This window comes from Petaurus breviceps, unplaced genomic scaffold (assembly GCF_028583685.1).
Source record: "Petaurus breviceps papuanus isolate PSGF00001 unplaced genomic scaffold, PetGlider_PUasm1.0 174, whole genome shotgun sequence".
NCBI classification, from domain to species: Eukaryota; Metazoa; Chordata; class Mammalia; order Diprotodontia; family Petauridae; genus Petaurus; species Petaurus breviceps.
This window is the reverse complement of record NW_027185761.1, coordinates 60,888,093-60,902,821: the sequence shown is the minus strand read 5'-3', so window position 1 is coordinate 60,902,821 and position 14,729 is coordinate 60,888,093. Positions and strand designations below refer to the sequence as shown.

Here is a 14,729-nt window from a genome sequence, read left to right as displayed (position 1 = left end):
GAAGGCTGCTTGGTAGGTTGGATGGAAGCTGTGTCTAGCTGGAGAGGAAAAGCTGCGTTGGGGAGGGGAGGGGAGATTGGGGAGCGGGGCTCGCTGCAGGGATGAGTTCCAGGAGGTAGAAACCAGGGCCCTCCCCCTCAGCTGAGCCTCTCCTTTGAAAATCCCATTTGATTCCCAGCCCTGCCCATCCCCCCTTCCTGAGGAGCCTGCAGGCACCCATGCGGAGGGGTTGGGGGAGGGAATTCCCCTTCTGGAGGCACAGCCTGAGGACAAAAGGACCCAGGCCCGCTGGACTCCGGGAGGGGCCGGCATCCCCTCCCCAGCACAGCTTTTTGCATTGAAGCCCCCAGTTGTGTGTGGGGGCTTTGCACCTCGGCCCCAGGAGAGGGAGAGGGAAGGATGGATGGGATTTTACTTTCCTCTTTATTTTGTTGCAGCTTGTGTTTCTAAAGAGCTGGTTCTTTACATTTCTAGCACATTACCAAGAAGAAAAATTAGGTTCATCTATGAAAAAAAAAGTCTCTCCTGTCCAAGCCAGAGCTGCTATGTGGGGAGGAGGCTTTCTCACATTTCCTCTCCAAACAAGCCCTGGGCCCATGAACTTGGGGTACATACACACACACACACACACACACACACACACACACACACACACACACAGGATTTCAATATAATTGGTTTTCTTTGTAATTCTGTTTTTTATTTTATGCATTTGAAAACATTCTGAGAAGGATTGCCCGGACTTCATGGGACTGCCCTGGGAGGTCCATGACAAAAGAAGGTTTAAGGAGCCCCAGTTGGAGAAGGAGAATGCTAAATCCTTCTTAAGAGTGCCTCCAAAAAGCCTCTTTTACCTGGTCCCACCCACTGCTCCCCTGGCTCTCCCCAAAAGCTGACGATTTTGATTAACAGTTTGGATGGTCACATGAAAGGTACCGAATGTCAAGCTCTTTGTAAACCTTCCAGCGTTCTATAAATGTTAGCCGTTATTAAGAGACGGGCAGCAGGGGGACGGGGGGGGGGGGGGGGGGGGGGGTTACAAGCCTTCTCCTTCCTGACTGCCCCTCCCTCCTTCCGAGCTGAGCCCAGGACTCAGACCTTCCCTTGGCATTTGCTTTGGAGGAACGAATCTCACTGTTCCCATGGCAACCACCATGGATGGAGTGGGCCTCCCCACCTTCAAACAATGTAATACCAGCTAGCATTTATATAGTGCCCCAAGGCTTACACGGTGCTTTACAAATATTCTGAGTCGTGCAACAATCCTGTGTTTGAAGCGGGGGAGTTGTTACTAACCCTTTTTTACAGGTGGGGAAACTGAGGCAGAAAGCAGTTACATTATTTGCCTGGGTCACTCAGCTAGTGTCTCTGCACAGATTTGAACTTGGGGCTCTTCCTCACTTCAGGTCCAAGAGTCTATCCACTGGGCCACCTAAGTTGCCTCTTTAGAGGGACCCCTGCCTTTGTATCGTGTAGGAGATTTTTTTTTAAGATTCCTTTATGATCAAAATGAGAAAAAATGTTCGATGCATTTGAGCAAGCCACCTCATTTCCTAAGAGCCCCTGACATTTTTCCAACCTTACAAGCAGCATCCTTTTCCAGTACTCACCTGCACTGAAGGTAGCCCTGGGTTCCCAAAGGTTGTGCCAATGGAGGGAGTACCACTATAGGGGGGGGGGGGGCCTTCCCAAGCTGGAAGGACTTCTAGCCTGGGTTTTGTAACAGTTCTGTAGGTGACAGGGCCAGCCTCAATGAGTTTGGGAAGGCTTGTCACCTTTGGGGGCGTGATGGCAGACAGTGCCCACACTCATGAACTTAATTTCATCAAAGAATGAAGGGCACTTAGTTACAGCACATGGTGAAGAGAGCACCACAGCTGGAGTCAGGAAAACCCGAGTTCAGATTCATTCCTCATGCATACTGGCTTTGTAACCCAACCTGCCTGCCTCAGTTTCCCTGCACGTGAAATGAGAATGATGAACAGCACCTCCCTCCAGGGTTGTTGTCAAGAAAAAACGTTACAGAATGGGTCAAATGCTTGGCCAAGCTTAAAACACTGGGTAAATATTCTCTGCATCCATCCGTCATCACTCTGAAGGATGGTGAGCACACTGCCACACACCTGTGTTCGGTATCACCAGAATCTCCTCTGAGGCCTAATGTCCCACACCGGACTGGACTTACATGATCCAAGTCAAGATGAAGAATAGCAGTAGGCAAATAACACGAGAGAACGAAATCATCTCCTTTGCCCCCAACAGTCAGTCTGGTAAAACCCAATTTGTGGGTGGTGATATTCCAACTCCCATCTTACAGGCAAGGAAACAGAGGCAGACAGAGGTGAAATGACTTGCCCACAGTCACATAGCTAGCAGGTAGGAACCCAATACTGCCTCCCGGGACTCACAGATTGTTGATTTTGCACAGATAAATCATTGATGACCTTGGATCCAGAGACTGGAAATGTCCTGATGGATCATAGCAAGGAGAAAAGAGGAGACCACCTTTAGGCTCTGTGGTCTTGATATCTACAGGTAGCAGATATTTAGGAAACAGTGGCTGTGGGCAGAGCAAGATAAAGGCACAGCCACGAAGTTTGGCAAAATCCCTGCCCTCTTCATCCAGTCCTGTTTCAGTCAGGGAATCACACACAGAGAAGCAAACTAATACCTGCAAATATCACGGAAGAAAAGTCATCATTGGAGATGTGTTGAAGGAGAGATTGTGCAAAAGGCAGCATTTTAGTGGGTCTCAGAAAAGCCTACTGTACCAGTCATCCTGAGCTCTATCTGGCCACTGGACCCACATGGCTCCAGAGAAGAGAGTGAGGCTGGTGACTCACAGCCCTGCCTCACTGAAATCCAATTTACTTGCAAAGACAACCACCCTACCTAGTCCTGAGATTGTGGGTTTTGAGGAGCCCAAGGACAGGTAAGCCTCACCATTCCTGTAAGATTTTCAACCTTGGTCCATACAGTGCATGAGGACCAGCTGAACCAGGAGAAACGTGACCAAAGAGATGCTAGTCACCAAGGAATACACTTCTTTGGCTACCAAGGTGTGGAAGGGTAGGTCAGAACCAAACCAATGACACCATCTGTCTCTGAAGGCACCTAAAGGATGGGTAGGACTGCCTGTTCACCAGCAGAGGCATGCGTCTCCTGGAGGAAGGCTGTTATAAAATCACAAACAGGACGCAGGTTATCTATCCCAACCTATCAGTGAAGAGACATCCTGGCCATGCTGCCAAGTGGTCACAGATGGGGTCTTCACCACTCACCCACTCACCCTGCTGCAGGCTGCCTTCCATTCCCAGCATCTACAGACACTCCTCCCTCCGAGCTTAGCAGTGACCTTAAAGATCAAATCTAAAGACCCTGATTCACTCCTGACACACTTGGAGCTTTTGAAAATGCTGGATGCTCGTGACCACCTTTGCCCCCATAATTATGGTCTTCCAGCCCTTGCTCCCTTCCTACCCCTCAGCCTCCTTTTCTGCTGTCTTTCTCCTGTCCCCTAAGTGTGGGTGTTACCTTCAAGGCTCTGACCTCATAGAATCAGAGACAGAGTGAAGACACAATCAGAGGTCATTGATTCCAAACGCCTTCGTTTTGCAATTAGAGAAATTGAGGTCCAGCAACTTAATGCTTTTTTTCCTCTCTCGACAGTGTCTTCTTTGGAAATCTTGTTCACATCATTATTTCCTGACCACTTCCATGCGGATGACTCCTTGATCCATAGAGAGCCAGCCCTGATTTCTCCCGAGCTGCAGTCTCACATCTTCCACTGTTATTTCCATCTAGCTGGTCCCTCGAACTCAATACTGCAGGGCAATCTTAATCAGCGACTTGCAGTAAATGGAGTTGAAGGATGCCATGAGGCTGGGTCAGACCACCAGGGTGGATAACGGGGTCATTGGATGCAGAGCAAAGGACTACATTTTAAATGAAATTTATTGAGAAAAAAATGCAAAGTCTCACATTCAGTTTGTTTTTCAAGTATGGAGAAGGCAAAAAGTCTAGAGGCCTGAGTGGGTCTGAGCTTCAGGTCAGACAGCTGTGCGATCTTGGGCTGTCCCTTGATTGGCCAGCTCCCCTGTGCTCCGGCCTGGGAAGACCACAGTGTGTGACATCCTAGGAAGGACATTGGTAACCCAGAGAGCCCCTAGGGTGCTCAGGATGTTCATCTAGAACCTGAGGCTTGGGAAGGATGGGTGTGACCATGGTCAAGGGGCTAGATTTGTTTTGCTTGTCAGGGCACTGTAATGAAAATTCAACTGGACCTGGAGCAAGGTGCCATCTGGTGAGGAATTCCCAGTTCTGATGCTCAGCCTTTGCTCCTGCTACTGGGAAGGAGCCCAGCCTTGGGGAAGAGGATCTTCCTCTGTCACTGGCCACGGCCCTCCTAGGATGATCTCTGCTGCCAAACCAATGGCCTTTTCCCCGCCCTTATCCTTTCTGCCTTCTCTGCAGCCTTGGATGCTGGTGATCCCCTCTTCTCTCTGGGTTTCTGTAATACTGCTCTCTCTTGGTCCACCCCCTCCCACAGCTGACCACTCCTGGTTCCCAGCTGGATCTCCCTACAAACCACACACACTAAGAGTGGGTGCTCCCTGAGCACCCTCAGCCCTTGCCTCTTCTTGCTCGACCCTACCTCAGTTTGTGATCTCAGCTGCTTCTGCCTACTGCACATCAATGTCCAGTTTAATTAAATGCAACGTGTCCACAAGCAGCCCAACTTCCCTGTTCCTCCTGGGGGCATCACCTCCTCCTCAGTAGATCCATTCCACCAATCTTGCCAAGCCTTGCTTCTACCTTCATTGTATCTCTCATATACACCCCTCTCTCTCTGCCTATGCGGCCATGTGGTCGAGGTCCCACTCACCTCATGCCTGGACTACTGCTGATTAGTCTGCCTGCCCCTCCATCCAGCTGCTAAAGCAAAGGCAGGTCTGACCATGCCACACACACACCTCCCCTGCCCTTAATTCCCCTGGTTCCCTGGTACTTCCAGATTCAACTATGCAATTCTGCTTCGCTTTTGCCACTCATTCTGACCTTTCCAGTCTTATCTTTTACTCCCCTCCACCCACTCGAAGATCCAGTGACACTGACCTCCCAGCTGTTCCTGGAATGCTCTCCCTCCTCATTGCTGGCTCCTGGCTTCCCTCACGCCCCGGCCCAAATCCCACTTTCTGGAGGAGGCCTTCCCAGAGGCCCTTCCCTTCTCTTCTTGTGCCTTTTCTCTGAGACTGTCTCCCACATGCGCTGCTGGGCACGCGTGCACACATACACACACAAGTCATTTTTTGCATGTTGTCTCCCCCACTAAAATGCTGGTCAGTCCAGCCAACATTTACCATCTACTCTGTGCCAGGCGCTGTTTGAAATGCTGGGGACACAAAGAAGGCAAAAACCAGTCCCTGCTCTCAAGGAGTTCACAGTCTAATGAGGGAACCAACATACAAATATCAACCTCAGCGGAAATGGTCTTGTCCACACTCCCCTATGCCATGCTCCCAGACTTCTTCACATGAGAACAGCCTTTTAATGTATAATCAAAATACTTTCCTCCTTGATTCCTGGTTTATACTGTTTCTTTTTAATAAACTATCTTCTTCCAGAGCCCGATTTCAGTCATGGAGCTCATACCCCCAGGCCTTCGTGACACTTGAAGTCAGGATAGCCTTGTGTTGGCATGACTTCCTTTTAAAGCTCTGCCCTATGTCACGTATTTGTATATAGACCTTAGAGAATTTTATTACCAGTTCTTTTCTGGGACTTTGTTCCCTTTGAAACTCTAGGTAGTAATCTTCGGAACATTTTTACTCCCTACTAAAAACTTTCCTTAATGCCTTTAAAATCAAATAAAAACATTGTCACTTTTTGGGGGGGGGAGGGGCACTTGGGATCAAGTGACTTGCCCAAGGACACACAAGCTAGTTTTTGTGTTGTGTCTGAGGTCTTATTTGAACTCAGGTCCTCCTGACTCCAGGGCCAGTGCTCTACTCACTCTGCCATCTAGCCACCCCAACGTTGTCATTTGTTAGAGGCCCTAACCACTTGGCTTCTATCCACCTGTCTGGCTTTATTACCCATGTCTCTCCTTCACAGGCGGGAAGGCAGTCAAAGGACCCTTTTTAATAATCCTTAAAGATGACATTTTTCTCCTATCTCTGTACTGGTTCCTTATGTCTGATCTTCACTCCTCCCTCACCCCTGAGTCTTAGAATCACGGATCTGAGGCTCAATTCAAGCACCATCTTGGACATGAACCCTTTCCTATATCCCCTCTCTTACACATTCTCCTGTAAGAAAACAAACTCCTCAAGATCAGGCCATTCTACTTTTCTTCTAGGATCCCCAGTGCCTAGTATATGATGTGTGGTATCTCTAAGGTATGGAGACTGGTGTGTATGGGCACACAGGTTTGATCCTGCCCCCGTTTCATTTTAAAGCCTTTTTTATTAGATTTGGAAGGTTCCAGCAAAAGATTTTATCAATTTTTAAGTATACTACACTCTTTTATTTTCAGCATTTAACAGAAATCCAAGTCCCTTCCTTGAGATACCACCTTGACAAACTCGTCTCTTCTCAATCCTTTCGTTTCAATGGGCAGAAAGGATGGAGATGCCACCTGTGTGTGTCCCCAAGGTTCTCACTTTCTAACATTTGGCAGTTTTTTCTAGATTGCTCCTGGAATGACCATTTGTGCCTGGATGACTCACCCGCATTTTGTTTCTGTGACCTTAGACATAATTCACTTTAACAAAAGAGCAAAAAGTACGATTCATTTTTACAATTCTACAATTTATTTTTAAAGTATAAGAGTGGAAAGAAAGCCACAAGAGGATATTCAAGGAGCCAATGGCTATTCCAAAGTGCATTTCTCCTTGGACTCCTTCCCACGTAGAGGGGCTTCTAAGGGTCTCATAAAAAAGCCCAGTGACTGATGTACTGATGAGGTTAAGTTGAATGACTATTTCCAGAAGTCAGTGATGTAAACTTTTCTTCTTCTTTTTGTTTACAGTATTAAATGAAACTGTACAAGATATAAATACACACTCTTTAAAGTAGGTAAAATGTCACTGGTTTTCAAAACTGGAAGGCCACTTAGAATCAAGCAACTTAACTCCTCCATTTTACAGAGAAGGGACAGAGAGTGATTTTCCTATGGGCACATAGCTAGGAGTCAAACTGGGCTCAAATGAAAGCCCACCTAAATCCTGGGCTCTTTGCTCTACAGCAGCTGACCAAATTTAGACCAACATACAACAAATCACTAATCTAAAGTCTAATGAACTCCAGGAACTGCTGGGAAGGAGAGATAGGGACAGGGGGAGGGGAAAGGGAAGGAAAAAGAGAGGAAGAGGAAAGGTACAGAGATGAGCAGAGGGAGGGGAGATAAGAGACAGAGACGGACAGAGATGAGAGACCTTATCTACATAATCACAAAACTATCCCTGAAAATTAGGTTCTAGTACAATTAGGATAACATGGGCAAAAATTAACTTTAAGCATAGGCAAAACTTTGTTCACTGGAGAAAAATGCCATGCCCAATCTTTGAAAGAAATGGCATTAAAGCCATTTATTACTCCAAAAGATCTAGATGCAGAGATGACCTTTCCCATGGACTTCCCCAACCTCAATGTTTACCCAGGCAAGAAAATCCAACATGGTGGGCACCATGTGCAGTTCTTTAATTCACACAGCCCAAAACAAAGTTCCCATGCTCTATTTTCTCCTGTAATATTTTCCAATGAATGTTCTATTGTTGAAGCAGCTCACCTGGACATTTCTGGGCCTCAGTTCTGTCCTCTGTAAGAGTAGGTTGTATTAGTTCTTGAAGGTGGGCCCCAGCTCTAAAACTCAATGAATCTATGATGGCAAAATCATCCCAGCTGAGAGCTCTGCAGCTATCCCCCATGGGCGCAAACACACCTGTATGCGCGTGTGCACGCGCACACACACACACAAACACACACATGAAGCGAACGTTTTCAAGGTACAATTTCTTTAATAAATTAACGCCAGTCAAAATACAGTGCCGGACATGATGCAGCTCAACATGCTGGTAAGTTGGTCATGAAGCACCTATGTTTCTGGGAGAGTAGGGGGAGCCCCACCTCTTCTAGTGGTTCCTGGGATGAGTTCCAGAGTGGCCATGGCTTCTGCCCTGCTGCCAACCTCATGCAGAGGATTCCTGAATGCTTCATCCCTCAAACTTGACCCTGACCCCACCCCCCACCCCCAAAGGAAAAAAAAACCACGACCTGATAGCTAAAGGGGTATCCACACACAATCATTCTACAATAATGCTTGTTACTCAATTAACCAAAATTAAAAGACCTGGTTAACCCACACTAAATCTTGGTTTTACATTGGAAAAATACCTCAGCAGCAGCAGGAAGTCATATATGCATGAGCCAATGTTCCTGTAACATAGAATGTGGAGGCACTGACTGATTCAAACCCCATCCAGACCCGTACTACGAGGGGCTAGCAATTCCTACTGCAAGCCCAGCTGCCTAAGTTCACTCCCAGCTGCTTGGAAGACCTGTCCTCCAAAGGGCCAGGTGTGAGTGGTCCAGCTGACTGGTCCTGCAGTCAGGGGCTACATGCCCTGCGGAACACCGTCAAATACAAGGTGAAGCTCACGTGTAACAGGGAGCCCTACAATGGGACTGGGCAGCCCAACTCAACCGAGGGGGCTGGGAGCTCACCCCTGAGACCCCCACAGAAAACACTTCCAGCACTTCCACAGAAGCACAGGAATCAGGAACATACATGGGAAGTGTCTCTCGGGACTTGGGATGCGACACACAAGGAACATCCAACTACCTTAATGAAGCAAACAACCCAAATGGTAAGTTCATAGGGCTAAAAATAAGATACTCCAGACGCTTAGGCTCTTGTGATATACATAAAAGTTGCTCAATTATTGGATAAACTATTTCAGATTAGGGTAGTCTATCTCTCCATAGGACTCACTGATATATGTATTATACTGCTGCAAATATTGAGTAGGGCATAAAAATATGATTTATGAAAGACAGGCTTGAACATTCCCACTTCTAGTCCTCTCATAAAGCTCTCTTCTCTCTACAGGTAACTACAGAGCACAGGCAGGTGTGCACGTCCTCAGCCCCACCACTATACAGGGGGCAAGGCCACCATGTCCCTGTCCAGTTCAAACTCATCAGCTCCGTCAGGTGAAAAAAGACACGTTGGGGGTTTCCACGGAGATTCTTCGAGGCAAGATGGATACAGCTTCCCCACAGCACATCGGAAATCTCTCCCCAAGTCCCAGAGCACGCGCTCAGATATGTGCTGCCGCAGAGACCAGCGGTCAAGCTCCACGTCGTACTGGTAGGTGGCATACTTTGCTCTCTCATTTAAGTGGGTTTCTCGCATAAAGACACACAAAGAATTCGCTATTACCACGGCTCTCACACAAGGGTCAGAGTACCGCTTGGCAGGGATGTTGGCCGCCATCCTCCACTCATTCTTGTTCACATCGTACACTTCCACAGTGACCGCAGACCCATCGACGGTGCTGGTCGGCAATCTCAGGCCAGAGCTGCTGGCGATGTGAAGGCCTCCAATGTAGAAGATCTGATCACCGAAGGCAGCAGCGGAAGCAAAGGATCTGCTCGTCTGCCTCATGGCCATCTCCACCCAGGAGTCTGACCTTGGAAAGTAGCAGTACATGAGGTTCAGCGTCATCACGTAGATGCAGTCATGGACCACGACTGCTGCACTCCACTGCCAGGCACAGGGCAAGGGGCTCACCAGGGTCCACTCGTCCTTCTCGGTGTCGTACCTCTCCACGGTCCTGCGGTTGAGCTCCCCGCCCACGCTGTCTCCTCCAATCGCATAGATGTAGCCTTCACAGCAAACCAGAGAGGGCTTGATGCGGACAAAGAGCATTGGGGTCTTTGGGAACCACATGTTCTGCTGGGCATCAAACCAGTAGAAGCAATTCACTGTTCTGAAGGCAGCCTGGAGCTTGCTCGTTTTACTGTAATTCATCTTTGTGTTTTTTAGGGGCACCTGCCCCCCTGCTATGTAGATATCATTATCAGGAGTCACAAGGGTGCCGACCTTATGCAAATCAGCAGGTGGACTACAAATCTTGTAAACTTTTTCGGCTTGAGGGCTGTAACAGACAGATGAGTAAAGACTACCAGGGTTTTCAGAAGCAGCCTCGATGAAAATCATCATTTCCTCTTTAGTCATGCCAAGTCTTGGCTTGAAAAACTTGGGCATAGACTTATAGAGACCCTGGACCACAACAGATTTATCGTTGGGTGGCAGACCTTGAAACCAGGCTCTCTGCGTTACTTCTGAAAGGGCATCAATTCTGATTTGGCTGAGGACGGAGGACAGATACTGCGACCGCGATTCTGGGTTGTACTCGAGCCACAACATGGCGGCTTCTCGGACCGTCTCCTCCTTCTCCACATTCAAGTTGTCACTACTGAGGATGTCTATGAGCAAATCGTGAGAGAGCTGCATGAACGCATCCTGGTGACAGACGGCAGTGAACTTGTGCTCCACCATCCGCTTGGCACTCTGCTTCAATTCCTCACAGCTGAAGAGGTCGGCAAAACTCAGTAAGCGGACACAGTTCTCTGCGTTTATTTTTTTAATTAAGTATTCCCGACACCGCTGTAACACATCTTCTACCTAAAATTTAAAAAAGGCCAATGAGAATAGAAGAGACTCATCCGTTTCTTCACAAGACGTGCACATCATGAGACACTCTATACACATCATTAGTGTTGCTACCTTCAGGGATCATAATTCAGAAGCCAGGTGCTCATGGTCAAAGGACCAAAGTGCCCTTAGCACATTATCAAATAAATAAACGAATGAATAGATAGAGAGATGGATAAACTGGGCTGAAGAAGAAATAAACATGTACAAATATACTAAGGTATCATTGATATTGTGCTTGGACCCTCTCACAAGGACAAGTATTATAAACAAATCATTCGGTTTAAAAAGAAGCTGTATTAATCCAGGAGGTTCTTATCCTAGATCTATGAACTTGAGTTTTTTTAAAATGTGTATAATGTTTCAATAAAACAGGTTGCCTATGTATTTTATTTTATGCATTTAAAAGCACTGTTTCAAAAAGGGGTCCACAGGCTTTCCCCAGACAGCTGCTTAGAGTCCAGACCACAAAAGGGGGAAGAAGCTGCGGTCCTGGGCCTCTCAGAGGTCACCTGGTCTAAGCCCCTAATCTGTGATCATTTATTCTTCAGACATTCCTGAAATCAAGCTCTTTCCTACTTAGGACAAGTTGCCTCAACACTCCTCTGTTAAGAGTGTCCCACATGTCAGGCACAGTGCTGGGCACGGGCCCAGCACGGGACTGGATCACAGACCTTCAGATCTTACAGGATGAGTGAGGTTGACACCTCATTCATTTCACAGAGGAGGAACTCAAGACACAAGAAGAGGGTCCTTCCCAAGATCACAGAGCTAGTGACTCCTTCCACAATTTATACACCAAGTCGATTGATTAATTATTAGTATAGAGGGAATTATACAAGTAGCAGTGTTACTACTTTGTAGTTACAGGAATGACAAATTCTTCCTAAAAGTAACAATAACCAAGTCTATAAGTAATTACAAATTATGAACATTTAAATCTACAGTTTTCACTACCTGACACTTGGGGTTCTGAGGACAGTTTTGTCCTTATAAAGGAAGGAGGTTCATAGCTCAGTTTAAGCTGATAAGAGAGTTACTAACTGTTGCATTTATTCATTTGGTGGTCTTTTAAGTAGCTAGTTAGAACTAAGAGAATCACAGTCATAAAGTTCTTGTTCTAGGACTGGCTGGGTGGCCTTCCAAGTGGGGAAGGCTCGGATTTCAGGATCCTCCCCTGGGCACCTTCCCATGAGACACACCCCTGACACAACTATTACAATGCCAGAAAGAAGTAATATAAAATTCCTGAGTGGCAAAGTTAACTGGAGTCTAGATGTCTTAAAATGTTCTCCCTTCTTCAGCAATTTAGAAAAGTATTGGGGGTGGGGGGGGGGGAGTCTATAGGGTTTCTACTAAGAGATAATTCACCAGTAATTGAAAGACAGTATTCACATTCTTTTTTGGGAGGGGGTGGAGGATGCAAAGTTTCAGGTCTGGGTTCAAAAACCTTGGATTCCAAAGGAAGCAGACACAAACAGCTGGGGCCCTATATCAGTTCATCTTCCAATAGTTGGGGTTACACTGGCACACCTCCCACCCCCATCCCCCACCCCTGCCACCCTCTTTGTGGAGGGAAAGGAACACGAGTGAATACTGCCCCTTCCCTACCTGACCCTTGGAAGGGATAAGTCACCCACTCCTGAAATCTAACCTTCTGTCTGCCCTGGCAAGGATAACAGATTTCTGAGAAAATCTTATCCTTGATCTTCTAAAATTTTCACTGAGTAAAACAAGAGAAAACACATGATATAAATAAATTATCACAGATAGACATTAAACTAGTTTTCTTCTGGTTCAAGGATGCCTTGGCCATGTACCCTTCAGTCAAACGGCCTTCAGTGTACCAGGCGAAGATTTACAGTTCATCCACTACTCCAAGACCTTGTCAAATAAAGAGGGAAGGCCACCCTCTCTGTGCCCATCTTTGCAGCAGCTGAGGACATGCAATCCGGCAGATATTCCCAATATTCCCCCCGCCCCTCCTTTCCTTGTTGTAAGGAACTGCTCTTAGGGTCAGGGGATGGCATAAAAACAAAAGCTAGCAATAAAAATTCATTTGAATAAAGTAATGCCAATAGAAATTAGGATATTAAGTTCCCAACGCTCTTGAAACAAAAACCTATGAAGTACATGAAAGCAGTAAACAAACACGAAGAGCTTTATGTGAAATCTCACATCTTAGATAAATGTAAATATCCTATGACATCGAATTTCAATTAAAATTTTAGAAAATGTGCCCAGGTCATTTCTGTAGTAAGACTAATGTGCCATTTTTAACAGTTTAAAAATGATCTTATAATTCAAAATGATGGGAAATAAACTACTAATTCTTTCCTTATTTTGTTTGGAAGGAGAATCACCTCTTTTATATTAAAAAACTTCCATCAGGATATTTTAAAATAGAACAGTAGAGGAAAGCACTAAAGGAAATACCAGAGCACTTCCTTAACTCAACAGAAAGCCATCCCTGCCCAGCCAAACATGGGAGAAGAAAGTACCCACCTGCAGGAAGCAGGCCGTCTCGTAGAGCTGCTCCACAGTGCCGTCACTGATCGACAGATTCCCCGTGTATGCGTAAGCGATGATGAGCTGCAGAGTGGCCGAGTCAACATTCCTCAGGTTCACGTGTGTCTGCTTACTTTCACTGAGTCCAATCATGAACATGGCCCTAGGGGGGAACCCACAAGTCTTAATTTAGTCTAAATATAAGAGTAAAAAAAGAGTAAAACTGAATGAAGACAATTGTTACCCAGAGTTTGAAATTCACTAGTCAAGAAAACACACATCAAAAAAGGTTAGAAATGACGCCTAAATTCATAAATACCATAAATTAGAATTAAACTAGATCAAAGGCAAATGACTAATTCACATCACTAGAGATTCGAAGGAAGCCCAAAGGAATTTCGCTTTCTGCCATGAAGGCCAGGACACCTCTCTCCTCCATTCTCACTGTCAACAGCTACCTTAATGTCCTCAACATCTCATTGGTCCAATACCTATCATGTGCAATGGCAACACTGTAGGAGATGTGAACAAATGGGGTCCAACTGTTTACCCCCAAAGTGCTAAACATTCAGTTGCAGAGATGAGTTCAGAAACATACCAAATGTCAAACAACCCAAGGCCACATACTGAAAACCGAGAATGGGGGAGGGGGGTTTCTTTCAGACTCTCTGAGTGGGCTTTGGAACCTCTTCACAAGACTTCCAGGATCAAGAATGTCTTGGGTAAGAAACAAGAGAAAAAATCCTCCCATCCCTCAGTGAAGTCATACAAAAACTGGAGTCATACAATCAGGTAAATCAGAGGTCAAGACTGTGGGAAAGCACCCAGCTGGGTTGGTAAAGAAAAGCCACTCCAAGAAGAGGTACCTATCTGTTCCCTTCCCCACCCCATGCTAAGAAGCAGACATGAATATGCTTGTGACTGAAGACAGTCTTTCTCCTACTCTGTTTTTGTGCATTGTGTGACTACATTCAGTAATCAAGTGTGTGATTGTTTTTAAAGTGGTCCCAGCAGTCCAGAAGGGTACATGATCCTGGACCGCAGCGGCCAGAGAAGGCTCCCAATAAAAAGAGAGAAGCCTTGAGCCAGATCGTGGATGGATGGATAAATCCTTATGAATTGCTTACTATGTGTGAAGCACAAGGAACACTATCAAGAACGGGTTCTTAAGGAGCTTGTGTCCTAACAGGAAGAAAGATCACACATATACATGGAAGAGGTTTCAGCTGCAGGCCAGATGACCGAAAGGCCCCCGCCTTCCAGGGAGCTGCAGCAAATGAAGCATCTTCTGTCATTTCTCCCAAGAGAACCTTCTCTGTCTCTGATGCTGAGCCATCTGACAGCACCAAGAACATTTCTTTTCCAAGTCTGTAGCTGCTAAGGAGACAGAGGCTGTAGTACCCTGAGGGTTTTCAGGTCCCATTTCCATCAAGTGTGTTCCTTGATGGTGGCTACAGGGGTCAAGTTGGAAGCCAGATCAGTGGTCTTGAGGACACTGATC

The 14,729-nt window shown here is 46.5% G+C and overlaps 1 protein-coding gene and 1 long non-coding RNA gene across 2 annotated transcripts in view; one reads left to right on the top strand and one right to left on the bottom strand.

The window, feature by feature from the left end:
- Nucleotides 1-3,977, top strand: part of LOC138158459 (uncharacterized) — a 4,306-nt gene extending 329 nt beyond the window's left edge. Inside the window, exon 2 of the long non-coding RNA XR_011167654.1 lies at nt 3,670-3,977. This is a non-coding gene — a long non-coding RNA (uncharacterized lncRNA). The remainder of the gene's footprint in view (nt 1-3,669) is intronic.
- Nucleotides 3,978-7,998: 4,021 nt separating this feature from the next.
- KBTBD2 (kelch repeat and BTB domain containing 2) overlaps nt 7,999-14,729 on the bottom strand; it is a 31,248-nt gene continuing 24,517 nt past the window's right edge. The window contains exons 4-5 of the mRNA XM_069084298.1: nt 13,226-13,391; nt 7,999-10,690 (exon numbers count right to left, since the gene is read on the bottom strand). Coding sequence (XP_068940399.1) covers nt 9,155-10,690; nt 13,226-13,391 — 1,702 coding nt within the window. The 3' untranslated portion in view covers nt 7,999-9,154. The remainder of the gene's footprint in view (nt 10,691-13,225; nt 13,392-14,729) is intronic.